The sequence below is a fragment of the Ambystoma mexicanum genome, chromosome 3p, assembly GCF_040938575.1.
Source record: "Ambystoma mexicanum isolate Mex_15411 chromosome 3p, UKY_AmexF1_1, whole genome shotgun sequence".
Taxonomy (NCBI): Eukaryota; Metazoa; Chordata; class Amphibia; order Caudata; family Ambystomatidae; genus Ambystoma; species Ambystoma mexicanum.
In genome coordinates this window covers 200,828,802-200,855,856 of record NC_090925.1, presented here as the reverse complement: position 1 = coordinate 200,855,856, position 27,055 = coordinate 200,828,802, and the positions used below count along the sequence as shown (strand labels likewise).

The window sequence follows — 27,055 nt, the reverse complement described above, 5'->3', positions numbered from 1 at the left end:
GTGTCTGCCTAGAAATGAAAATAAGTGTTTAAAAGTTACTTATTTGTAAAGAGTTGGTTGGTAACTGTAACTCAAAGAGTGAACAGTTACAAACGTTCTTACCCATCTTGAATGTGTGATGTACTATTCTCAAAAGTATGGTTAACATCTTTCTTTCCTTAGAAACCGTTTTGCCATTTTATAGAAAGTAGATGTGTAGCTATTTTACTCTCCTGTGATTAGGTTGTGCCTCTTCCTAAAAGTAAGGAACAAGTTACTTACCTGTAACTGTTGTTCTCCAGCATGGGTCTGGCATGGATTCACATGCTCATGAATATTCCCCGCCGTCAGGCTGGGAATCCTCGGTAAAGAAAAAATCAGTATCAGTTTTGTTTCTGATCTGTCTTTCTTAGTAGTAACCAATCACTGACCTCTGGGTCATACTGCCCCCAGCCAATGACTGCCCTCTCCCTAAGCCCCGCCTCTGGCAGCCATCCTCAGATTTGGTAGCACGCAAAGTGGCAGTATGACCAAGTGAAGAGCTGCAGAGGGGGTAGGTGGGAGGGTTCGCATGTGAATCCATGCCAGACCCATGCTGGACAACAACAGTTACAGGTAAGTAACTTGTTCCTTCTCCAGCATGGGGTCTGGCATGGATTCACATGCTCATGAATAAAAGAATACATAGCAGTATACACATGCACAACCACGGGAGGTGGCAAAGGCTCAACATTAAGCATTACATCCGAAACTCAACATTAAGCAAATCGTACCTCCTCACCAGGCTCACCATAGGCGAACAGGTTGCGCAGCACTGCTTGGCCGACCCTGGACTCCTCCCTGGAGTCCCGTTCGACCCAGTAGAATCTTGTGAAGGTGTGCGTCGACCTCCACGTAGCAGCCCTGCAGATGTCCAGCAGGGGCACACCAGAAGGGAACGCCGTAGTAGCAGCGATCGCTCTGGTCGAATGGGCTCTCGGACGGCTGGGCAGCAGTCGGTTTGCCAACCGGTGACAGTGCATGATGCAGCCGGAGAGCCATCTGGAAATGGAAGTCTTCGAGAGAGCCTTCCCTTGATTCACAGACCCAAAGTTCACAAACAGCTGTGATGTCTTCCGAAAACTCTTTGTGCGGTCCACGTAGAACTTCAGCGCTCCAGCTACATCCAGCGAGTGCAAAGTCCTCTCGGCCGGCGTCGAAGGCGACGTGAAGAAAACTGGTAACACCAAGGGCTCGTTGAGGTGGAAGTCCGATGGCACCTTGGGCATGAAAGGAGGGGTGCGCCCTCAGCACCACCCGCATGTCATGAAAAGTCAAGTATGGAGTCTTGCAAGATAGGGCCTGGATCTCGCCCACTCGTCGTGCGGAGGTGATGGCCACGAGGAACGCTGTCTTCCATGACAGGAACTTCAGGGGCGCCGAATGCATAGGCTCGAATGGGGCTCCCATGAGCCTGGTCAGCACGACATTAAGCTCCCACGCCGGGGCAGGAGCCTTCACCGGCAGAAACGATCGGAATAGTCCCTTCATAAATTCCTTCACCAGGCGATGAGACCACAAGGACGCCCGTCCTGTAGTCCTGGTATATCGGGAGATGGAAGCCAGATGTATTTTGATGGATGCTTGAGCCAGTCCAGCTTTGGACAGCGACAGTAGGTACGGCAGTACTTGAAAGGCCGTAATCCGCAGAGGGTTAATCTTCTGTGCACGGCACCAGACAGGGAACCTCTTCCACTTATGACCGTAACACGAGAGTTGAGGACGCCCTGGCCTTTGCAAGAACCTCTCTGCAATCAGCCGGGATATCGTACCCTTCAAATTCTAGTGCTGCAGGAGCCAGGACTGCAAGTTCAGCGACTGTGGGTCGTGATGGAGAATGGCGCCCCCTTCTCTGTAGAGAAGATCCGAGTCCGCCGGCAGCTTGACTGGTGGGGACGTTGACAAGTCCAGAAGGTCCGGGAACCAGATGTGCCTCGGCCACGCCGGTGCGACGAGGATCATTCTGCACCTGGACTTCTTGAGCTGGTTGATGAGGCGGAGCAGCAACGGAGGGAACGCGTATAGAAACAGGCCGTCCCAGGGGAACGAGAAAGCATCGGCTGCGGGAACCTGCTGGCGCACCTCTGGCACTTGGAGTTCATCGCCGTCGCGAAAAGGTCGATCCGGGGTTTGCCCCATCGTCGAAAGAGCCGATCCACCTGGTCCTGACGTAGTTCCCACTCGTGGCACGAGCACAGCTCCCTGCTTAGTGAGTCGGCGATGGTGTTTTTTATTCCTGCTAAGTGAAAGGGAACCAGAAACATCCCCTGGGCGACAGCCCAGTGCCACAGATCCTGGGCCTCCTTGGATAGGGCTGGGGATCTGGTGCCCCCCTGCTTCCGTATGTAGAACATCGTGGTGGTGTTGTCGGTGAAGATCCTCACCACTTTGTCCTTGAGGGATGGAAGGAACGACTTGAGCGCCCAGAACACTGCTCGGAGCTCCAGAATGTTGATGTGGAGAGACCTCTCCTCCGGGAGCCAAAGGCCTCTTGCGTGGAGATCTCCGGTGTGGGCCCCCCAACCCTCCAGAGAGGCGTCCGTCGTCACAGTCTACTGAAACGCTGGGGTTTGAAAGTCTGTGCCTGTAGTGAGGTGAGCATGGGTACCCCACCATATGATCGCCCGACGGAACTCATCGAGAGCGATCCTGTCCTCGAAGCAGCCCGTCGCCTGAAACCAGTGGGCGTCGAGAAACTCCTGTAGAGGACGCATCCGAAGTCTGCAAAGGGGTACAAGATAGATGCATGAGGACATCATCCCGAGGAGGGACTTGATGGACCTCACCCTGGCCACGTCCGTGGCTAGCAGGCGGCGCACCTTGTCCAGGATGGTCTTGGTCCTCTCCTCTGACGGGGAGGCCAATTGCCCCACTGTATCGAGCTTCGCTCCCAGAAACAGTGCTACTTGCGACGGAACCAGGTGGGATTTGGGGTAGTTGATGGCGAACCCCAGCTCCGTGAGCAGCCGGACGGTCCTTGCTGTGTGTTCGACAGCGAGTTCCCTTGTCCTTGCCCAGATTAGCCAGTCGTCCAGGTAGGGGTAGACGTGGATCCCCTGCAGGCACAGCCGCGCCGCCACTGGTGCCAGGCACTTGGTGAATACCCTGGGTGCTGACTTTAATCCGAACGGTAGGGCTCTGAATTGGTGGTGGCGTCCCTGAACTACAAACCTGAGAAACCTCCTGTGCCCTTTTAGAATGGGGATGTGGAAGTAAGCATCCTCCAGGTCCAAAGACGATAGGAAGTCGCCCTCCTCCAGCTGTCCCAGCACGTGCTGGAGGGTGACCATCCTGAATTTCTGTGCCTTGATGTATTTGTTTAACCGACGCAGGTCCAGGATGGGGCGCCACCCGCCTGTCTTCTTTCTGACGAGGAAGTACCTTGAGTACACTCCGGAGCCCCGGCGCCTCCTGGGGACAAGCTCAATGGCACCTTTCTTGAGCATCGTCCTTACCTCCAACAGCAGTTGAGGGACGTGATTCTCCTTCCTGGCCCCGGGAGGAATGCAAGGGCACTTTCTTTTGGAATTCCAGCGAGTGCCCGTTGGCCAGGGTGTCCAGCACCCAACGGTCGGTGGAGATGGACTCCCATACGCTGACGAACTTCGTCAGCCAGCCTCCCACTGGGGTGCTTCGGTGGGGGCCCGACGACACAGCCTTGCCGACGACGGCGGTATCCCCCTTGCTTGCCGCACCTCTGTAGGCCTCCTGGGAAGAGAAGCGGGCCACCTGGCGGTAAGTGGAGGAGCCCCGCTGGATCCTTTGGAGGCACCCTGTCTGCCTCCGGAGCTCCGAAAGGGCCGTCGCTGTTGAAGTACCCGTAGGGCCCGGGCCGTTTCCGAGTCCGTCTTGATGGCCTGTAGAGACTCGTCTACCGCCTTACCAAAAAGGTTGTTGCCCAGTTGGCGAAATCTGCTATCAGCAATGTCCGTTGCCACCCTCTTGTCGTCAGGTAGCAAGTCTAACAGGGGAGCTATCTTGAACCAGAGCTCCCTGTCGTAGAGGGCCACGATCGCTAAGGCATTGGCCGCCTTAATCGTCGTCGCCGCTGACGAGATGACTCGTCGTCCCATGGAGTCCGACTTCTTGCCCTCGCTGTCCGACGGGGAAGTGGAAGTTGAAGCCGCCGCACCCGCGGCTTTCTTCTTAGCCGCTGCCGAGACGACAGAGTCCGGCATGGGCTGGGCCCTGAGGCACAAGGGGTCGGCATCAGGGACTCGGTACTTCTTCTTGTACCTGTCCCTCTTGGCGGGTGTCGTGGAAGGGTTCTTGAGGACAGCAAGCCCCTCGTCCCAGATGTCGTCGAGCAAAGGCACCGCGAGGACCGGCTTCCTCTTGGCCTCTCGTCGTTGGTAAAGAAACCCTTCCTTTTTTTGTTCTTCAGGGCAGAGCTGGAAGAACTCGGATGCCCTGGTTATCATGGCGTGGAAGGAGCCAATTTCGTCGGCTGGAGAAGCCCGAGGGGGGGGGGGGTGTCGGGTGATAACAGGATGTCCGCTGTCTCATCGCCGCCGTCCGTCCCCGTCGCTGTATCCGTCGCCGTATCCTCTCTAGGGTCCGGCGAGGGGGATGAGGGGTCCACAGGCCTCGCGGGCACGAAGGGCGCAGAGGGGTGGACTCTCCTCCGCTTGTTCGGAGGGTTTCCCGACGGGCCTGGTTCTGGATACTCCATCGGAGTCCGTGGTAATCTCGTCCTTATCTCGGTACATAAGGATTGGATCGGCAACAAAATGGCCGCCGAGCTATCCTGGGGCTCGGGTAATGGCTGCGACGGACGGGATGGCCGCTCCACTGGGCCCTCTTCGTCGTCATCGTCGCTATCTTCGATCACGTCAGCGGGGACCGTCCCCTGGGATCGAACCTTCTCGAACCTCTCGTTGAGGCCTATGAACCTCTCGAAGAGGCCCTTCTCGGTTTCCACCAGCTCCTCCTCAGAGGCTGATTCTGAGTCTGTAATGGTCACCGGCACCCCCCCTCCTCTTTTTCCGCTGGGGACTTCACGGGGGTCTTAACGATGGGCTGGAAAGAGGATTCCCTCCGCGGTGGCAGGGATACTCTGGGCCCAGAGGCAGTTTCCACTGGCGTAGTCTCCGCCGGCTTCGCCAGGTTTGCAGCGACCACTTCGATAGAGGCCTTTGCCGGCTGGATCAAAGCCCTCACCACTTTAGGTGCGTCCTGGGCCTTCGCCTTGCGGGGAGGGTCAGCGCCTCGCTCCCCCTTCGAGATCGACCGGGGCCGCTCCAGCAGCTTACCCGGGTTCTCGGACTTCCTCTTCCCTGAACCAGAGCGCTGGCTCGTGGTTGAACGTGCCAGGGAAGTCGCGCCCCGCCTGGCAGCCGAAGAGCCCGACCTTTCGGCGCTCCCGGTGCCCGCGGACTCGCGGTGCTTGGCCTTCTGTTGGGCCCCCGTCGCCGGCGCGCCCTCACAGGACTTAGAAGCCCGCTCAGACTTTTTCTTCGCCTTCTCACCTGCTGTGCCCTTCTCCAGCCAGGCGGCGAGGCGAGAACGACGATCTTGTTTGGTCCGTTCCGAAAGGTTCTTGCAGAACGCACAGTCCTTCTCCACGTGCGTCTTGTCCTCATGAAGGCAGTAGAGACATTGTGAATGGTCGTCCTCCTTGAAAACGTTTTGTAATCCGCATCCAGGGCAGCACCTGAACAACTTGGATCGGGGCATCGAGCTTCCCTTGTCCTGGGCCATGTCCCTTGAGGTAGGCCGCAGATCTTCCGGAATCCTCCAAGAAGCGTAAACTCGACGAAAACTTCACCCTTGAGGGGCGTAGAAGAATTCCGAAACGGGTCCCCGTTATCGGAAGTCGAAACGGTGGAGCTTGAGGCTCGATTAAACTGAAAAAATGAGAAAGTCTCCTGAAAAAGTGCGAAAACGCAGCAAAAACTTGAGAGCTAAAGCACGAGGACTCCCAAGCGTGCGGTAAAAATCTGAGGATGGCTGCCAGAGGCGGGGCTTATGGAGAGGGCAGTCATTGGCTGGGGGAAGTATGACCCAGAGATCAGTGATTAATTACTACTAAGAAAGACAGAACAGAAACGAAACTGATACTGATACTGATTTTTTCTTTACCTAGGATTCCCAGCCTGACGACGGGGAATATTCATGAGCATGTGAATCCATGCCAGACCCCATGCTGGAGAAAGTATTGGTTTCACCAGATTATGACTTGCTGCTAGCCTGTCCAGAATAAGTCTGTATTAGGTTGTTCACTACCTAGAATAACTGAGTCATTCAATAAAGTGTAACATTTGGTTTTACTTACCCCTTCCTTGTGAGATTCAAAAAGTATGTGTGTTTTACTTACCTTGAATTAGCTGTGTGCCTTCCCAAAAATAAGTTACAAGAGTTACTGTATCTCTATCTGTGTTTCACGGATTATCAAAAGCACTTGTAATTGAATATTACATCCTTAGGTTTTACTTACCTAGTATAACTGTGTGTTATCACAAAAGTAGTTCTAGGATTTTACTGCACCTGCAATAAGTGTTCCACTATTCACCAAAAGTATATTGTCCAGTTTACGGATTATGTGATTTGTATTTTTTTTTTTTTTTTTTTTTTATTCAAATTTGTTGAGCGCACATCAGCCCAGAAGCATCGTGGCGCTTGTTACAGAAATCTTAGTTGCAAAGGAGACCGTAGTTACAATCAATACATAAATTACATAGGAAATATATACAATAGCAAGGCAGTATATTTACATGGCTTCCTGAAATTTGCTAGTTATTTAGCAAGGAACAAGGTTTTCAATTTCCTGCGAAAGATGGGAAGTGAGTTTTCCGTTCGGATGTCTGAAGGGAGAGCGTTCCATGTCTGTGCTGCAATGTAGGGAAAACCTAGACCTCCGGCTTTGGTTTTTTTGATGCGTGGGGTGCAGAGTAGGTTGGCGTATTGCGTCCTGGTGGGACGTGTGGAGGAAGGTTTGAGGATGGTGTCTGAAAGATAGGACGGGGCGGAGAAGGAGAGGCATTTGTGAGTGAGGGTGAGGATTTTGAGGGTGATCCGTTCTTTGACTGGGAGCCATTTGGCTGAGAGCCTGGCCTGGGTGATATGCTCTCTTCTTGGGATACTGAGAGCGGCCCGGAGAGCGTTGTTCTGTGTGATTTGTAGTCTATTTATGTTTTTGGCTGATGTGCCTGCTAGGAGAGCATTGCAGTAGTCCAATTTGGCTCCTATGGTTGCCCTCCCTATGAAGAGGCAGTTAGGTTTAGAGAGGTAAGGTTTAATGGCGTTTATAAGTTTGGTAGTGTGTGCGGATGCGGAAGTGATAGCGCTGATTTGTCTGGTCATGGATAGTGAGGAGTCAAGGTATACTCCCAGTGTCTTGACGGCTGTGGACACGGGAATGATGGAGTTGTCAATTGAGAAGTTGGTGTACAGTTTGTCCAATTTGTCCAGGGTGTTCTGTTGGCCTAGTATCAAGATTTCGGTCTTATCCCCATTGAGGCAGAGGCCATTAATTGCCATCCAAGCCTTGATGATGGAATAGATGGTGTGGAGTGCCTTTGCGTCTTCGTTGTATGAGCCTGAGAGGGGAAGAAGTACTTGTGTGTCGTTCGTGTAGGTGATGCCGTGTGAGTCAAGTTTGTCAAAGAGGGGCTTGGTGAACAAGTTATAGAGTGTGGGTGCAGTGCAGGAACCTTGAGGGACCCCGCAGTGGATTGTTGTGGGTGTGGCGTTAGCGATGTCCGAGAAAACTTTCATGGCTCTACCTTCGAGGAAGGAAGTGATCCAGGCGGCTGCTTTTTTGGAGAAGTTGGCTGAGTGTGTGAGATGGGAGGTGAGAATCTTGTGATCAACCAGGTCAAACGCGGCTGAGAGATCTAGAAGAAGCAGAAGAGCCGGTTTGCCTTTGTCCATGATTTGGGTGATCTGACTCTTCAGGTCTACCAGGGCTGTTTCTGTGCCATGTCCTTTCCGGAAACCCGATTGTCTCGTCCCGAGGATGGAGTGGGTTTCCAGAAAGTGTTGGATTTGGCATTGTGCGGCTTTGTCCAGTAATTTCAGCAAGAATGGCACGGTGGTTATGGGTCTATAGTTGTTGGGTTGTGAGGGGTCAAGAGTCGGTTTTTTTAGGAGAGGCCGGACCCAAGCCTCTTTGAGGTTGGCTGGGATGATGCCTGTTTTGAAGGACGCATTGATAAATGCCGTGAGGAGCGGCGCAAGGCAGTCTGCGCAGTCTTTGACTAGTTTAGGTGGGCAGATGTCGCCTTTGCATGGGGAGGGTTTGAGGTTTATTAGAAGATTAATAACTTCTGTTTCAGTGACATCTCTGAAGGAGAAGTCAGGTATGGTGGGCTTGAAGGAGGTGGGTGGGGTGTTGGTCGGTTTGGTTCCTGTCTGGTGTGGAAGTGCTTTGCAGTGGTCTTTGATTTTCCTTTGGAGAAGGTCAATTTTGTGAAGCATGGCAGCTTGAATGCTGGTACACCACGCTTCATCTTTGATTATTTCATCTGGAGTATTAGGGGGGGAGATGAGCTCATTAAAGATTGCGAAAATCTCTTTGGAGTGTGACTTGGCATTGGCGATGCGAGTGTTGAAGGCGTTGGCTTTGGCATTGGAGATAGCTCTCTTGTATTGGCGGGAGATTAAATTGAATATGTTTTTGGTATTGGTGCAGGGGTCAGATTGCCAGTTTTTTAGGGCTGCTCTTTTGTGGGATCGCATTGAGTGCAGTTCTTCAGTAAACCAGGAGTTGGAGTGTAGGGATTTCTTATCTTTTTTCCATTCAAGTGGCGCTATTTCATCAATGGCTTTGGTGAGGACATCTTTGTATATGTCGGCTAGGATATTGGGATCGCTCGCGAATGGGGGGGCTAACACTGGGGTATTGAGGTATGGGCGTAGGTTCTCCTCTGTGAGTTTTTTATTGCTTCTGACTTGTGCAGCGCTGGCAGGGGTCAGGGTCTTAAGGTTCTTGGTGATAGGAATAGAGAACTCTATGCAGTTGTGGTCAGTCCAGGGCAGTGAGGAGTTGGAGGTGATAGTGGAGAGGCAGTTGTGGTCTGCGATCCAGTCAAGTATGCGGCCTTTGATGTGAGTAGGACTTTCTACTTTTTGGATGAAGCCCAGGTCATTGAGTTCCTTGGTGAGAGTGGCTGCGGATTTGTCCTTGGGATCATTAAATCCGAGGTTGAGGTCACCTAGTAGGATGGTTTTGGTGGAGCTTTTGATATTGTTGCTAAGGATGTGCAGGATGTTGTCCTGGGAGTCTGTGGAATTGCCTGGGGGGCGGTATAGTAGGTGAATGTTGATGGTGCTGTTGGGAGACAATGTGAGTTTGGTCGATAAGAGGTGAGAGTTGTTAGTCGGGGGGTGACTGATAGGTCGGAGCTGTAGGTTCTCTTTGTAGATGAAGGCTACTCCGCCTCCTATTCGATCTGGCCTATCTTGTCTGAGTATGGAGAAGCCCGGTGGTAGCGCAAGTGTAACGGCAGGGCCTGATGCTTCGTGTAACCATGTTTCGGTAATTGCTAACAGGTCAATGTTATTACTGGTTATAATGTCATGGATATCAGAGGCATGAGCTGGGAGTGATCGGACATTGAGGAGGGCACATTTGATGTGAGGTGTGTGATGTTTGCTTGTGGATGTGTGAGTGATAGTCGTGTCTGGTATGTTCTGTGAGGTAGTACTGAGAGTCATTGTACAAATGGTAGGGTCTACTGCCCTTGCATTACTGAATGTAATCTAAACTTAAGCATTGGTTTTTACTCCCCAAGAATAGGTGTGACCTATGGGTATGAAAAGGTTTGACTTCCCTAGAACTACGGTTAGGTGTTCCAAATAAGGTTTATACTTTGGTCTGTGTACCTTCAAGTATAGTGTTGTGTTTTTATAATTGCGATTTCATATAATGTGTTAGTACTTACTTACCCCTAAATGTATCTGGGCCTACTTGTATTTAAATAAATCATTTATTTTTACAATACAAAGTGTTTCAGTGTTTCTTTGGATCATTTGTATTACAATTTCCTTTGTACTGATTCTACTGCCCTCTCTCCCTCCTAAGATAAGCCTGGCTGCTCTGCCTGTGCTACCATGTACTCCGGTGGTACAGCCTTATACTGAGAGAAGTCTTGTACTGCCTCAGTTGAATGGTTTTACTAAGTCCTCAGTTGGACTTCAGAAAAACTGCCCTAACTCCTTTCATGACCACCGCCAGTGTTGTGCCGTTTTCGGTACCCCCGTGATAGAGATGCTGCATTAATCACATGTCTCTGACGTCTCGTGGGAAAGCTGCCTTGCTGTATTCCTGTTTCCTTCAAGGCCAAGATGCCGCCGTCATTGTCCGTAAACTGGGGAGGTTATTAAGGAGTCCTTGGCTGTAGGCATCCTTCCTCGGATTCTTGGTTTCACGGGTCGAATCTTTTGCTGCTCCGGGACCCTCACCTTTATGCAGGAAAAACGGCTAGAACATCCAATCTCCATTCAAGCCTTTCAAGGAAGCCCCCCAAACACAAAACTACTATGAAGAACTCCCCCACCCAGCTAGCTGGCTCAAGAAAGGACAAGTCATCAAGAGTTAGTGAAAAAAGTAGACTGCACCAATTGTGTACAATGGTGACACATGTGTCCCTTACCGCAGCTGCGACAGCTGCCTGCGTGCATGTTTCACAAAAATCGGTAGAAAACATCCACTACCACCAGCCACTCAGATGAACTTGTCACTAACTACAATGTTACAGGAGATGTGGTAAAAGGGATACATTGTGTTGCCACAGCACTCCACATATGGTGGGATGTGCTGGTTGCACAAAATACAAGTCAGCCAGGATAGAAAGTAACCCCCTATCCTTGGGAACAGTAGTTATCACAAGGAAATTAAAAAGGGCAGTTCAAAGAGCTCCCAGCAACACTGCACAGAAAGTACTATGTACTGCAATAATAGATTGTAGATGCAAAAATAAATTACAGATGTCTTAAAAGGTGGAGGAAAGCATTACTTCAAAAAAGAGACAACCAAAAGGGGTGAAAATGGTTCGCAGATATGAGGTAAAAAACTGAGAGTGTGGAAAACAGTTCCCCGCTCACTCAGGAAAACTGATAAAAAATCCAGGAGTCCAGCAGAAAGTGCTGGGGGACTCACAAGTGTGGAGAACATTTCACAAAAATGAAATTCTACCCAACATGTACCATCAATATCAAGCACTGCCAATCACTTAGCTTTCAGGGTAGATTGGATGTCAAGGATTTACCCCACAAAGGAGGCCAAGTTTAGCATTCCATGACACTCAAGAACAGACACTGCACTGCCCTCCTGAACCCAAAAATAGCCCCAGGATGTATGAAGCAAATGAGAGGAATTCACTTACCGCTTGTCCAGGAAGCTGCTCGCCATCTCCCAAGTCAGCGGCTGGCTTAGAATATTCCCCTGACAACAAACCATTCCCCAGCTTGGCACTGAAGAGAAAAGACACAGATACCATCACAAGAGGTCTTCCTTCAGAAACAATGTACACATGCAATTGTCATAAATGGCATTAATGTCTCCAAACAAATTAATTTTCAGATGGAGGAAACAGATTTACAGATGACAATTAGGCAAGATGGGACATTAACGTATTTCACACATTCATTTGTCCCTTCAGTCCCATGCATTGGATGCCCTGATTTTATGAGCCCGAGATTGGTCGGCTCCACCCAATCCAGCACAACCAACTTTTCTCTCATCCTGTTCCCATCAGATCGGCTCTCATTCTGTCTATGAGTGAAGGAATGACAAAGAAGAGTGCAGTGAAAATGGGTTGTTTCACAGAAGCTGTTAAATGGCTAACAGCAAAATAGTAAATAGGGTGGGTAGTGTACCCCTACAGATGCCCCTTTACGTAGAAGCATTGGGGAAATTGCCACGCAAATACAGATGAGAAAATGCTGCTAGACATCTTCTTGCAAAACGCAAGGGGAGTAGATGCAGCACACTCTGCCTGCAAAACACGTGGGGATTAACACAGGGCTTTGCCAAGCAGATAACGTTGATGGATATGTGCCATTGTAAAGCTAAGAAGCCTGTTTTGACTACAGTATGTTAATGTTCTCTGTGGAGAAATTCCTTGCATGATGTTGGCTCTGCCCTATATATGGGACTATATCCAGTGAGCTGTAGAAGTCGTGATTTTCTTCTTTGCCAGGGGATGACAACAAACTGGCAAGAAATAATGTAGACGATTGATGAAACTCTTGTACCAATCTAAATAAAGCAGAGCTCTGAAACACCTAAATTGTTAAGAGTCCCTTTGACTTCTGAAAAAGGGTTTTGAAAAGAAAGGTTAGGGGTGGGGCAGATTTCCTGGGTTACTATAGATAAACAAAAGACAAGTCCAAACTAGTGTAAAGTTCCATAGAACATAGCGTGCCGCAAGATTAATCTTCAGGCAAAAGTGATCGCTACAAGAAAGCCTATTTTCCATGCAAAAACTTTAATACAAGAAAAGGCTATACATGTTCCACGCTCTTGTGAACCCTGGAGTTAGCAAAGTTCAAATTGTGTTTGGAGAGATTCTCTCAGTTTGTGTTGAAAGGGAATTGACCCATAGCTCCACCTACAAGAGCATGGTGCTTACACTGGGGATTATGTAAAGGTACAGAGATCAGCCTTACATATGACCTACTACATCTTGATTGTATAAGTGTTTCTATAATGGGGTCAGTAAGCCCTTAGAGCAGGCACGGCTGTGAGACGGGCAAGCCTGACTAGTCTGAAGACCAGTGGGCAATGTTGCAAGAAGTGCCCCAAACAAATTATCTAGTTGCCAGGATCGGAGAACTATTTTGAGGAGTCTTATAAACAATGGAGATACTTTCCTGCTCTCTGAAAAAGTCACATGGGAGCTCAGGTGGTTCTGGGGTACGGGAGAAGTCGCAGACTAAGCAATGCACCTCCTTTATGCAAATTGGGGATCCTAAAGCCTCTCATACCTCTCTGGTGTAATGTGCTTGGGCCCTGGAATCTAGGACTATGTGGGGTGAGCATGGGTACTCTAGCAAATGCCGGGTGGTTCTTGAATCAAGACTGCAGATTAATTAACATAGATGACGGCTGGTCCATGAGCGAGCAGTCCATGAGACAGTCTGTGCAACCACTCATGCAACATAATGGGATCTCCTAATCCTCCCGTACGCCCTCCACTCCCACTCTCCCACATCCACTCCCACTCACCCCAATACCAGTACCACATTGCATGTCTCCATGGAAATAAGACACAAGAACACAAACAAATCGAGGCTGCGCAGCGTTCTCAGCGCTCCATATTCAAGTATTTTTCGCTTTTTAAATTTTACTCATTTGTTCACCCGGTTTGGAACTCCTGTTATCGAACCTCTGCATTACCTTGGATCTTCATCTGGATTGCTGTTCGGATACAGGTCTTGTTACTGATTTAGTTCCTCTGATCTCAGCTACGTCTTTAACAAACTGCGTTTGGATTACCCCTGCATTGACTTTGCTCTTTTCCTATTGACATTATTTGGACTGTAGTTCTTGGTTTTCAACGTTCTGCTGTACTGAACTGGTACATTGCGCCCCTCCCTTCTCTTAGATCATCCTCATTTCGTACGGGGTAGGTTCAATACGTTACTAACCATTCACCTTTCTCTGACCATTCCACTCGTGTTGGATTCCTGTTTTCCATCCTGCACACGTTCTATACAGTCATCTCCTGCTCGCTTGCACATCCTGGGTTTGACAAGAGTAATAGGCGAGACTTACTGACATATGAAGTTGATACCCTACAAGTACCTGTTAGTCAGTATTTCAAGTGCTCTTTCGATTTACAGATACATAACCATTTAAAACTGGGTACATAACCATTTAGTACTTGGTACAAAGCAACCAGTTCCCATCCATCTGGGTATTGAGCACAGTAAATCCAGGTTAGTTGAGGGGTCTGTATAGAAAGATTATTGCTTGAAACCTTAACATCACACAGCTAACTTTGTCCCTTTCTTTGCAGCCTGGCGTTCCATGCTGGTTTCTGTACTCCTTCAAATGAACAATAGGGCCACCCGTGGTTATACAGGGTGTACTTATTTCATAGGGATGATCATCCTCAGAGGAGACGTTAACAGGGTTTTCAAGATAGAAGATTACCAGTAGTTGTCTCCACTCTGCCATCCCAACACGGTAGTGTGCAGAAAAAATCTGAAGGTGGCCTCCAGGGGTGGAGCTTAGGGAGAGGACTGTCATTGGACAGGGGCAGAATGACCCAAAGGACAGTGATTGGTTTAGAGGAGAAATGCCGTTTTCAAACTGAAGTGAAACAGTTTTTTTTTTTTTTTTTTACAGAGGATTCACAGCCCGACAACAGGGAATAACAATGAGCATGTGAATCCATGCAAAACCCCATACTGGAGAAATAGATTTCATATCGAGGGCCACTGATGGCACTCTACATTTCTTTAGGCTGGAATCATCATGCTGTACTTTTATTTCGTTTCCATTTAATACCTCTATAGGGTTCTCTATAGTTTTTTGCAGGAACCTGGTGAGTAAAATAATTCGACGAATAGTGGGATTGGGAGTGCATTGACCATGTTCCCTTATGTTCATGAGTGATAAAAGTTTTAAATGCAGAGAGAAAATTAACTGAAGAATACAATATACAGATGAATTAGAAGAAAGGAAGGTGAGAGAATTCAGTAGCAAATTGCTACTTGCACCTAAAATTTGCTTGGGAGAAGAGTCGTTTTTATCCGCAGCCACAACATCATTTTTGGCCAGTTGAATAGATTTGTTAAGAACTGCATGCACCCGTGGCATGCTTATATTACCAAAATTGATAGAGAACCTGTAAACATAGTTTTACCTCACTTCCAGGCCCACCACGAGCTGAGAGGTCAGTGACTCTTACTTAGATGTTGCAACAGGAAAACTTTGTTTGTTGCCAGAACCGCCTGAAACATGTTCGCATTGTGCCTGTACGAGCATTTTATACTCTGGCGTGCAAGAGTAATGCAGAGGACGTCAAGCGCCTGTAGCATAAGCCCAGAGTAACTTGTAATATGTAGTCTTGCAAACATACTAGTTATACACAATCAATAATACAAGCTCAAAGTAAATGGCAAATGTCACAACGGTAAAATTAAAGGGGAATAAAACAGGGGGAGGCAGAGGAAACAAAGGTAAAAACTGTGCTCAGATTTAAAAAGTCGTATTTCTAACTGTTTGTCAATGAAACCGTTAAGGATTAATGATTTTTAGAATAAAGTTAAATCATGCAAGAAAACACATCCAAACGTACAAACAATTGAAAAATACCTGTAAGAGCGTTTTATACTCTGGTGTGCAAGAGTAACGCAGAGTATGTCAAGTGTCCATAGCGGAAGCCCAGAGAAACCTGGGATATGAATTCTCGCAAAATTACGAGTCAGACACGATCAGTAATACATACATGAGATGCAGGTCAAACCAGTTTGGAGTGCAGCGAGTCGTGCTGGGGGCAAGCTGGCATCTAGTCAGTTCAAATCGTGAATTTGATGCCGTTCGAATGCAGCATTCGGGTCATGCAGTTCCGATGGCTCACCAGGGTTGGATCAAGAGTCAAAGCTGTTTCGAGGTGTTGGAAATCGATGTCTCAGGTTGACGACTGAAGCAACGCTCCAGCGGGTCAATGCCGTGACCTTGGTGCACAATGCAGTGGTGCGCCGGTTCGATGGGTGCGAGGCAGCGATAGTTCAAGTTTGATGGAGTGTTAAAAACAGCACCAGTGAGTACCTCAGGTTTGAGTGCGGTGAACACCATTTGAATGTGGTTCTATCAGTTCAAAAGAGCAGAACAAGGAGCTTTGGCCTATCTAGTCCTCGAGCTGCTGTGAGAACCACTTTAGGGACGGAAAGAAAGGAGGAGTCCTTTCAGGCTCTGCTCACCCAGCCTAGGAAGGATTGAAGCAGAGTGGAAGGTCCTGGTCCTCAGCAAGATTCAACCTCCCCCAGATCCACTATGTGCCCTAGGAGTGAGTAGAGAGAAGAGCTTGCAACTGCCTTGCACAGCTACCTCTCCTCTAGGACGAGGGCTTTAGAAAGATCAACTCTCCCAGAAGAGGGCCAAATGAATTTTTCCTTCAGGGTTTATCAAAAGGTGCATCAAAAAAGGAGTGGGAGAACCACTCTTTTATAAGCAAAACTTCACAGGTGATTGGACAAAATCAAGCTTGCTTTTAAGGTCAAATATCTGTTCTTAAAAAATTGGTATTAGCCTTCTGATATACCCAAGTGCTTTTTGCTAAAGGAGAAGACTGGGATGAAGGAGCAATTAGGAGAAACAAGATGGTGGAAACATCTGACAACTATGCTGAGCTATACGAACTCCACCCCTTTCCCTTGCTCATAGCATCAAAGGTCCTTTTAATATGCAGCACCCTGGTTTGAGGGTAGTCCTTTTGGGATGGGTGTTACTTGTGATTCCTGTTTCCCAGGACAACTCCGGTTGGGAGGCCGTCTTGCCGGAGAGAGATGTAGCCAGGCCTTACAAAGGATCAAAGGAGAGTGTGGTGAGTCAGAAGGACACGGACTCTGAGAGAACATAATCTACAATCTTTTGTTAAAGTAATGAGATAAGGCCTAACATTCCCTATGACTATGGGTGGTCCCTACCTATGTTACTAAGGTTCTCGTTTGTCAATCGTGAGTGTCCAAAGAAATAAGTAAGCTGCCCAAAACTACCCTAACTGACCCAAACACTAAGAAAACTAACAAGTTATGTGAAGGCATCCTGAAGCAAGGCACAGACAACAGATTTAAAGTTCAAACAAAAATGATTTATTAAATCAAATGTCAGGATGGCAGAAGGCCTAACTCACCCTATGGTAGGGTGGGATTTCTCTACCTGAACAAAACTAAGGAAAGTCTGAGTCGAAGGGTTCAACTTAAACTTAAAAGTCTGTGTGTCCAAAACCTATTCCTGCCCTCACAACTAAACTTAAACAATGTGTGGGATGTAAGTAATCAAAGAAAAAGTGAGCAAAACAAAGTTCAGAGCTTCTTCCAGATTTTCGCATTATTTTCAGCTCCCCTTCCCAAAGTTCAAGAAAGTTCCACAAGAAGTCTCAAGACTACCTTTTTTGCAAAGTTCAAAGCAATAGAGTTCCACACAATCATTGTGGTTCCCTTCCCCAAGTTCAAGGAAAAACAGTTCAAAAGGAAAAAGATCTTGAGGCTCTGTGCTCAAGACAGTATCTGCAATTCCTCGAGTCTCAGGGTTCTCTTACCCAAGACTTCAACCGAGCAATTCATAATTGTCTCTGGTTTTTAAAAGCTTACCCACTCCAGATCAACATGACCTTTCCTCTTGATTGTATCAATACTTCACTTACAATGTTCTTTCTTGGTGTATTTCACAATTTGTCTTTAGTTTTCACATTTTAGGGTTCCCTGGTCTCTGCGCAGTTGTCAGGCCGCACGGTCCATCCTACACAGGTCGCGCATCCACGCACCCTGGCATCTTCAGGACCCATAGTATATGCAGGTTCACACTCCTTTGGCTTCTCCTGGTCAGCCTCTTGGCTCTGCCATAAAGGGGTTGAACGCTTTATATTAGTCTTTGGCCTAGCCACACTATCTCCATTCATATAGTTCACTTCTCTGTAGAACCATTTCACACTTGTGCTTTTTTCTGCAGGTTATTTTCAAATGGGCTCTTTCCCATTTAATTTTCATCAGTGAACAGCTTTGCCCACAAGGTTTCATTCAACATGGTATGCAATGCGTGCAATTTAGCTTTTCCTGTCGGTATTCAATAAACTTCTTTTATAATGATCGTTTCTCTTGCTCCCTTCAATTCGTTAAATGCTACTTTCATTAATCAGGGATACAAAGACTCTGGGCCTCATTACGGATGTTGCGGTAAGGCAACAATGGCGCTGGTAATGCTACCGGCGCCGTTGTTACCTCGCCGCAACATTCCGAGTATGCTTGCGGGTGCCGCTCTGGAACCCCTGGTCAGACCAGGCGTGCAGAGCGGCACCCGCGAGCAGTACCGGATGGCAGTAACGGCCCCATTGTTGCCATCCTCCCCATTCCCATTGAGCCCTACGGGGCCTCAAATGGGAATGGGGACATACCGGGTCCGGGTCCCGCAAAAGGGAATTACAGAGCCCTCGAAGGTCGGAATGGCCCGGTAAGTCCCCTTTTGCGGGACTCGGACCAGGGTTTGGGGTTGCCATGCCCTTATTAAGGGCATGGCTACCTCCAAACTCGTAATGAGGATCTCTGTCTTCCAATTCTGAGAATCCTCTTGCTCTTTAATTGCTGTGTGAAGCAAACGCTTGCACAGTAGTCTGTTACTTAGTTTCAGCTTGTGTGTCAGTTCAAATAAAGGGAATCGATTTAACCAACTGCAGAGTTACTTTTCAGCATTCGCGTGCATAACGGTCTGGTGTTTCGGGGCTCTGAGAAACTCACCAGCCTCTTTCAAGTGGCTGTGTTGCACAGCGACCCTCGCAGTGAACGGCTGCTGCGTCTGGCTTTCCACCAGGGCTTCAGACTGCTCCTTTTCACACTTCAGTGCTTCTGCTGCGTGTCCTCTGCCACACAGTACAAGCTTCTTGGCCATTCGCGGGATAGGATTCATACGTCCAAGAATCCTCATTCCCAGCGCGCTCTGAACCAGCCAGCTTACTCGAGGTCTGCCACAGCGTGAACAGCTATCGCGTCTCCTCTGCCCCAGATTGTTCACACTTGCTGCTTAAAGTAACAGTCTATGCTCAGCCCCCACACAGGCCTCCTGGGTTCTCACTTGTTGCTCCTTTGGTCTCCTTTTGTGCACCTGCAACCGCCCAACAGGTTGCAGGTGGAAGCTCTCAACTGTACTTGCCTGACCATAGTTAAAGGAACATGCCCGACCTTCACAGTACTCCGAAGGCATCTTCCTCGTCCCAGTACAGGACTGGTGAAAGGAGCTAGTGTTCATTACTCCTAGCTGCCTCTTTTTCGTCCCAGTATTGTTATAGGTAAAGTGAGGGAAAGTGAGTTGAGATGTTGTAAAATAGCCTATAAAGGCTGGGGCAGGATTAGGTTGGGCTTCAATAGGAAAAGGGGGATACCATGTCTTGCCTGTGAGTACCCCACTCTCAATCCCCAAAGACCCTCCACCCAGGTGATCCTCCCTCGCTTCTTCACCCCCAGGGTCAGGGTCCAAAAGCGATGTCCTTTCCCTGGCCACCTGAAAAGAGGGTCCTGGGGGAGTAGGAGTGAGGATACCCTCCGGTTTCTCACAGTTGGGAGAATGACTCCCTTCGTGCCTAAGGGTACTTCTTGTACCAGTCTTTAATAGACAATGTGCAAATAATCTCTTGTGACTTCTTGTATTAGTCTCTTTAGTTCCCCAGGTGGAATATTGAGTTTTCACTCTTCTCTTTTAATCCCTTTAGGCAGTCTTGTCCACGTAAACGTCAGCGTGCACTTTTGAAGGAAAAAAATCTAGGTTTCCTCCCTTAGGTTATAAGAGTTCCAATTATCTTGGATCCCATGGCCCTGTTTTGCTTTCTCCTTCGTACTATATTTTTCTTGTTCACGATAGCGAGCTATTTTCCTACTTCTGTCCACTTGTTCCCTCTGTCTCATTGCCCAACTTTTCACCAACCTTTTCTCTTGGTTCACAACCTTTATATATTGTGACAAATCCACAGATGTCGTCACTTCTCCCCTAGGGGAACCGCTTTCCATGAGGTCAGAGATGTGAGGCCACTACCTGATAGTGCCCTTGGGGGTGGTACTCAGAGGTTGGATCTCATGGGGAGGGAAGCCCCCAATGGGATTAGTGCAATCCTGGGAAAACATGGTATCCCCATGGCTAGGGAGAATTCTCAAAAATTTGCTAATTCCCTTCACATTAGCAACTTTGCTGGATTTTGAGGACTTGATTTTTTTTTTTTTATCTGGAGAGAGTGTGACACTTTTTCCCACTCTCTCATGTGTTTTGAAATGTGTTTTACATTTGGTTATGGAGTCCAACCAAATCCATAGGCATCATCTTTTCATTTGTGTCACACAGCACCCTCAGTGCAGTGGCACAGGGAAACCTTTTCAAGATTTCCCTAGGTTTAAATACCTTCTCTGGGATAAACTACTGTTTCCCAGAGTAAGTAAAGTGAAATTGACTTTACTAGTCTTTTTAAATTCCTAGACCCAACACACCCTATCTTACAATAGAGTGCTGCAGGGGTTGCTTATTATCCCCTGTGTCTAGATACTCATGTAGTAGTCAAATGCTACCCTTTCCTCTCGAAATTGCTGGTGGCAGTGGTTTTACAACAAACTACCATGATTTTTCCCAACCGCGAACACCGGTAGCGTTAAATCGCGGGAGCCATGTTTTTCAAGATGGCACCTGAGTCCCCTCTGTAAAAAACAGGACCCCGTCTTCTTTTTCCACCATTTCTTTGTGGAAAGGTCCTTCTAGAGTTTGTCTCTGCGCGCCAAACCAGGTGTGGTCTCTTTGTTCATTCGCCTTTGGCGGGCTTCAGGAGTGAAGACCACCTCTGGCGCCCGAGTGTCTGGGTGGTGCCCGAAACTCCCTGTGCTTAGTCTCCTAGGAGACCCAAATGCACTCTGTGGTGATTGGCCAGCTGACTGTCCGGCAAGGACAGCCACCCTGCTGGGTGAGTGACAGCCAGGCTGGAATGAATGGGAGAGAACTGAATAAAAAGGCGAGTCTCTTGGCTTGGAAGGCAGATTCGACCACTGGAACGAAAGAACCGAAGACTAGCTTGAAGAGGATGGATGCTGCAACTCCTGGAACGTTGGTTTGCCCGGTGAAGCCCTGCTGCACGTCCGAATCGCTAAATTCATTTTGACAGAAAAGCCCTGCAAGGATGACTTCTTCCTTTGAGTTGGTGGGACTAATCAAATCGACAATCAAATCGACACTAAGCCACCGGGATACCATTCTCAAAGCTGGTTGTATTGTCCTCGAATAACCAGGAAGAGGGACACCAACTTGTGCGCTTGACTACAGCTACCAGAATTGAAGACTTGCCAGTTACCAGCTTTTTTTGACCAGTCCCAGTGCAGGAGTCCCCCGACGCCCTCTCTCTTGTCCCAACGACTGAGGCGCAGGAACAGCGAGATCCGCAGGAACTGCCAGGAACAGAGGTCACCAGCTGCATCTTTTTCTTCATTTGTAAAGGTACTGTAAAACCAGACAGAGTACTTAACTCTCGCGGTGAAAGTGCTTGAAACTTTCCCAACTCACAGGCTTAATCAGCTTGTGACACAACATATGATTCTTCTTGCTACAAACTATTCCTAAGAAGTTTTGAAGAGACTTTTCCGTTTATCTACCAGAACTGCTTTATCCTATCCAAGACTTTAGCCCATTGAATTTGGCCTAGCCTATTGAATTGACTCTTCTGGTGAATGCTAAAGATTTGCACTGTCTAAGAATAACTGTAACCTTTCATGTTCTAATAATCTTTGCCTTTTACTCCTCTTGAAAAGTATTCCTGAAATAGTGTTGAAGTGTATTTGTGTGTGATATGTAATTGCCTCCTTCTGTTCCGCGATACCCAACGGTTCGGAAATATGGCGCGGTTACGTTTTATGGTGAGAAAAACATTGATACTCTAGCACAATGACCTTGTCTTAGACACCCTCAATCCTGAGGACCAGGTTAAAAAAATGCCCCGACTTCAGTGCCAAGATGTCCCTCACGGATACTCCTCGTGTGCAACTGTGGCGCATTGCCTTGCAGCATAGGACGGCGGACTGGGTCATGCCAGTCCATGACTGGTAAGGCTCTGAAAGAGCATGAAGGGAAATTAGCGGCGGGAGGGCCCCCTTCTAAATCCCCATCGACGACTCAGTCAAAGAAAAGATCGCTCAACAAGGCGAGAGGTGACTCTCCTCAAATTGAATTGATCGTTTATTTACATTGCCCTCATACACCAGCTTTTCGAAGGAAGAGATTGTAAAAGCTTTGTCGTTCCAAGAGCCGGTCACACCATTCCTCCACCTCTTCGAAGAAGGCGAAGAAAAGGCACTACAGATCGCCTTCCTTGTCCTCATCCAATACCTCTCCGGAGAGAATGTTAACCTGCCCAACCAAATGTCACGCTTACCGGGAGACCGGGGTTCGCTGCTCGCGCTCTTCCTTCCTGGCGCCTCTATTCGCGCTTTCGCGCTTGGGGAGGCGCCAGGGGGAGAGCTCCGGGGACATGGGCTGCAGCTCCTCGGCACGTGCGCGGGAGACCGCGGTCAAGGTCCCGCGCATGCGCCGTGGAGCAGTTGCCCAGGATTGGAGCAGCTTGCTGCTCAAGCCTCGCTCTGGGTCCGCCGGCGCCTGGCGACAATCAGGCTTGCGTTCCAGGCCTCGCGGGCGCCGGCGGCCCATAAAGGGAGAGAGAGGATCGGGAGCAGATCGCGTCTCAACGCGTTCTGGTCCGGGTCGTGTACTCGCTCTCCCTTGTTTTGTCCAGCGTTGCCTTGGCCCTTGACTCTGCCTCTGGCTTCCCTTCTCCTCCTGCCTGCTGCCTTTTGGGTTTTCCCCTCGGGCTAGTTGTGGTTCCCTTTCAGTTTTTCTCCTTCCTCTGGTCCCAGTCAGACTTCCCTTCTCTTCCTGGTTCCTCTTCTTTGCCAGCCCAGTGCTCCTGCCTGCTTACTCCCTCCTCTCCTCCCTGGCCAAGCCTGTACCTAGTGGTCATCACCAGTGCCTTTCTTGGGACTGCCCTCTCTCCTTTGGACTCTCATCACCTCAGCATCCAGTGCCAGCCACGGGAGTACGGCTCCCACACCTTTGGACTCTCGTCACCAAAGCATCCAGTGCCAGCTACGGGAGTACGGCTCCCACTCTTTGGGACTCTCAACTTCTTCAACACCCAGTGCCAGCTTCTGGAGTACTGCTCTCACATCTTTGGACTCTCAATCACCATAGCATCTTGCGCCATTCTTCTGGGGTTTTCCCCTGACTACTTTGAACTCTGGAGCCTCGCCACCTTAAGGATTAGCTCCTTCAACTTCTCCTGTCTGTGCTTGCACAGTCCCGACGTCACTGAAACCAGGAGAGAGCAGCTTGTGGCGTTGGGAATCGGCCCATCTTCTACCCAGTACCCATTCTGGGTGGAGGAGAGGCTGGTTGCTAGTGTCACCAATTCTTCTCGTCAGTCTGGCTGCCCCGTCGAGATCAACCAGGAATTCAGGTACGCAACTCTCCCGTGATTCACACCTTAACACCAAATCCTCCACTCCAGCCGAGTGCAAAGAATTCAGGGCGGAAATACTTAACATTTTCAAGAAGGAGGCACTGAACGCCTCGAAAGAGAAAGACAGAGTCCATGATCCACTCGTGCCCTCGCAAGCCGACAAGGAAAGGGCTAAGGCTAAATCCTATGTGCCCTCAAGCCCGGGACATAGGCCGGAGACACCTAGAGAACTCCCGAGGTCTCAGCAAGATGTAAAATCAAAGACTCCATCGAGTCGAGGGTCAAGCACTTCGGGGGCTCCATCAATGCCAAAATCGACAACGAAATCATCAATAATGTTGATGAAATTAGCATCGAGACAGTCAATGCAGTTAGTGTTGAAGCATTCAGCGCCATCGGGGTCAAAGCCATCAATGTCTTTGCCCACTAAACCTTAGACAATTTCAAAACAAGTTGAAAAATCCTCCATGCCTTTGCCAAAGAAGGATTTTTTTAAGTCTTTATCCTCGATTTATGAGGAGTACCAGCCTTCGGACCATGACACTTCACCATTTGGGTTGGAGGTTGGCACACCCAACGCCCCAGAAAGTCTCATTTCAGAGGAATCCAGGTTAAAAGATTTGTATGAGAATCTCCAATCTGCTTTAGTGTTGACACATCACCAGAACTTGTTTGGCAAGCCAGACCGGCAGGCCATGCAGATGCCTCTTATAGGCACCTTATGACCAGAGTTATAGATTTTCAGACCTGCTCCACCATTTGAGCAAGACGACCTGACAGATATTCTTGATAAAAATCCACTGAAGCATCTCATTCTCCCATTTCACGTCGCACTTCAAAAAAGAGTTATGGCAAATTGTGAGGATCCTGAAACAAGTCAAGCAGTGAAAAAGAACCTCAACAAGAAGTAGAGGCCCTCAAGTAGTGACCCTAGCTATCTGTCACAGCACCCAACACCAGAGAGCATGGTAGTTCAGGCAGCGGCGGCTACTACCAAAACAGGCTGCTTACCCAACCATCCCACCAGACAAGGATAAGCGTTTCAAAGCTTGGGCAGGAAGGTATTTTCTGCCGAGACCATAGCTCTCAAGTCTGCAAACACCACTTGCACCTTAGCAAAGTTTACATTCACCCTGTGGGGCTGCATAGCTATGTTGCCTGACCATATTCCCAAAGGGGAAGAAAGACGGCTTCCTGAATATTGTAAGAGACAATAAGGCGGCTGTGTATGAGCCTCTTCTATCAGGACTGGACAGGGCGGAAAGCATCAGTAGAGCCATGGAGACAAGCACAGTAATACGCAGGTTTGGGTGGTTGAGGAAGTCTGCTTTTGCACTATATGTGCAATCCAGTCTCCTAAACATGCCCTTTGATGGCACACAGCTGTTTGGCAGCAAGGCTGACTAAAGCCTAGAGAAGATGCATACCTCAAAGGCGCCAGCCAAATGTAACGCTCACCTGGTTCCCACGGAGGCGCGGCGTCGAAGGCGCAGAACTCTGAAGATGGACAGGAAGGGCCCCTCTATTCTGGCTTCCCTGGCTCGTTGGATACCCTCCTGTGCGTGAGAAGGGAGTATTACCAACTGTGGAACAATGCTCAAGCCTCCCACTCCCTTCCAACCCTCCACGATACCTCCTCCACGATTCCCCGTGAAGCCTCACCTTAGGGTTTGGAAGGATGAGCTCTCCATCCTGCTTCTGATGCAGGGGCGCGTTGAAACCCAGTTACTTCACTGGATTGAGGATTGATGGGAGTTCAGGTAAGCTTGACTGTTCAGGTAAGGCGCTGTAAAAGTTCTGTTCAGAAGTTCAAGCTTAATAATAATGTTCGTTGTCTAATTGCAGCAAGCGCTAATGCTTATGTCTTTTTCCCCTTAGGGGCCGTGGTTCGGAGTGCCGGAGATATGGCGCCGACCCGAAGTGAAACAGTTCTGGATGAGCGCTCAGGTAATGTCTTTGCATTCGCTCATTCAATGTCTTTGTCTTTTTTCCCCATAGGGGCCGGAGTCCGGAGATGCCAGGAAGCGGCAGGACCCGAAATGCAGTGGGAATAATCCAACAGGTAAGACTTAAAAGGAAACTGAGCTTTCCTTATTCCTTTTCTCCCTCTCACCTTTGTTCTTGTCTTTTTTCCTCTAGGCGCCGGGGCGTAGCTGAATCCGGAAGATCGCTGCTGAAGATGGAAGCGCCTTGCAAAGGTGAGTAAAATGCAGCGCTGCAGCGATCGAAACGAAATGCCTTTAAAATGATGTCTTCCTTTTCAGGGCCGTTAGAGAAATGACTCCGGGATGCAGATTTAGCAGGTAAGGGCTTTTCTTCTCCTATTCTCTTCCTTTCTCCCCTTGCAGGTGTTCCAGGGTGCTGGCAGGCGTGGCTGAAGTCAGGATGCAGGAGCTGACACGGTGAGCGTCCAGCTGCTAGGTGCAGAACAACGCGAAGCATGTGTGGCTGTTCGGGTGGGGTTTAAATAGCCTTGGAAGAAGTTCCTGGTATGTATCCTTCCACCAATCAGGTATGTATCCTTCCCCGACCACACCCGGGTGGTGAAGTAGTCCTACAGGTTAAGTAGTCCCATTCAGGCCTCAAGAGGGCCTGGATGAAGCAGCAAGGTCTGCATCAGGTAAGTGTGCACCCAAGCACTTAAACACATATCCTCTTCTATGAGCCTGGCGCCTAAGGCGCCAGGACTGGGGTCCAAAGGGCCCCGACTTGGGCCCGCTGAGACTTCCCTGGGGAAAATGATGTCTGCCTCTGGGGTTGCTGGGCCCGGCCTGGCTCCTTAGAGGTAGGCATCATGACAGTACCCCCCCCTCAAGGCCCCTCCCAAGGTCTTTTCCTCCGGGGGTTTTGGTTTGGGCGGGAATCTTCGATGGAATCTTTGAATTAATCGTGGTGCGTGAACATAGTTACTGGGTTCCCAAGATCTTTCCTGAGGTCCATATCCTTTCCAATCAACAAGATAGAAGAGTTTCGACTTAACTATCTTGGAATCTAAAATGTCTTTCACTTCGAATTCTAATTCTCCATCAATTTGGACAGGGCCTGGGGGCTCAGACAGTCTGGTTCCAGGTTGTACTGGTTTTAGAAGAGATGCGTGAAAAACGGGATGAATCCGCATGTTGGATGGTAAATCGAGTTTAAAGGCCACTGGGTTGATAATAGCTTTGATGGGGTAAGGCCCAATGAATCTGGGATTAAAAGTTTGCTGACCCTTGAGGGGTAGATGTTTAGTTGCTAGCCATACCTGATCTCCTACTTGGTAAGGAGGAGTTTTACTTCGGTGCAAATCAGCGTTTTCTTTATACTTTTTCTTGGCTTGCTGTAAGTGGGTTGTAGCTTCTTTGAAGGCTTGGGTTATTGTGGAATGTAGGTGATTTACTGCAGGCATCTCCAGGGTCAGAGGTGGATCTAGGTCAGAGGTCCGAGGATGGTGACCATACAGGGTATAAAAAGGAGTCTGTCCGGTTCCAGAATGCACTGAATTGTTGTATGCATATTCTGCAATCCAAAGGATGTCCTTCCAATTCAACTCGGATTGGTGTAACATGCACCGCAGATATTGCTCGAGAGTCTGATTGGTTCTCTCGGTTTGTCCGTCGGTCTGGGGGTGGTGGCTGGTGGATAATCGCACGTCTATTTGTGCTAGTTGGCAACATTTCTTCCAAAAGTGGGAGATAAATTGACTTCCACGGTCTGAGACTAATATGGAAGGGAAACCATGTAACCGCACTATATTTTCCATAAATTCCTTGGCCAAGGTGGAAGCTGACGGCAATCCTTTTAAAGGGATAAAATGGGCCATTTTGGAGAATAGATCCACTATTACGAGAATCGTGTTGTAACCACCACAAGGAGGCAGGTCAGTTATAAAGTCCATTGACAAGGTGTGCCAA

The 27,055-nt window shown here is 48.8% G+C and overlaps 1 protein-coding gene across 2 annotated transcripts in view; it reads right to left on the bottom strand.

The window, feature by feature from the left end:
- USP5 (ubiquitin specific peptidase 5) overlaps positions 1–27,055 on the bottom strand; it is a 1,083,475-nt gene that overhangs the window by 399,552 nt on the left and 656,868 nt on the right. For both annotated transcript variants that reach the window (XM_069650637.1, XM_069650636.1), the window contains exon 10: positions 11,346–11,433. In XM_069650637.1, the coding sequence (XP_069506738.1) occupies positions 11,346–11,433 (88 nt within the window). The remainder of the gene's footprint in view (positions 1–11,345; positions 11,434–27,055) is intronic.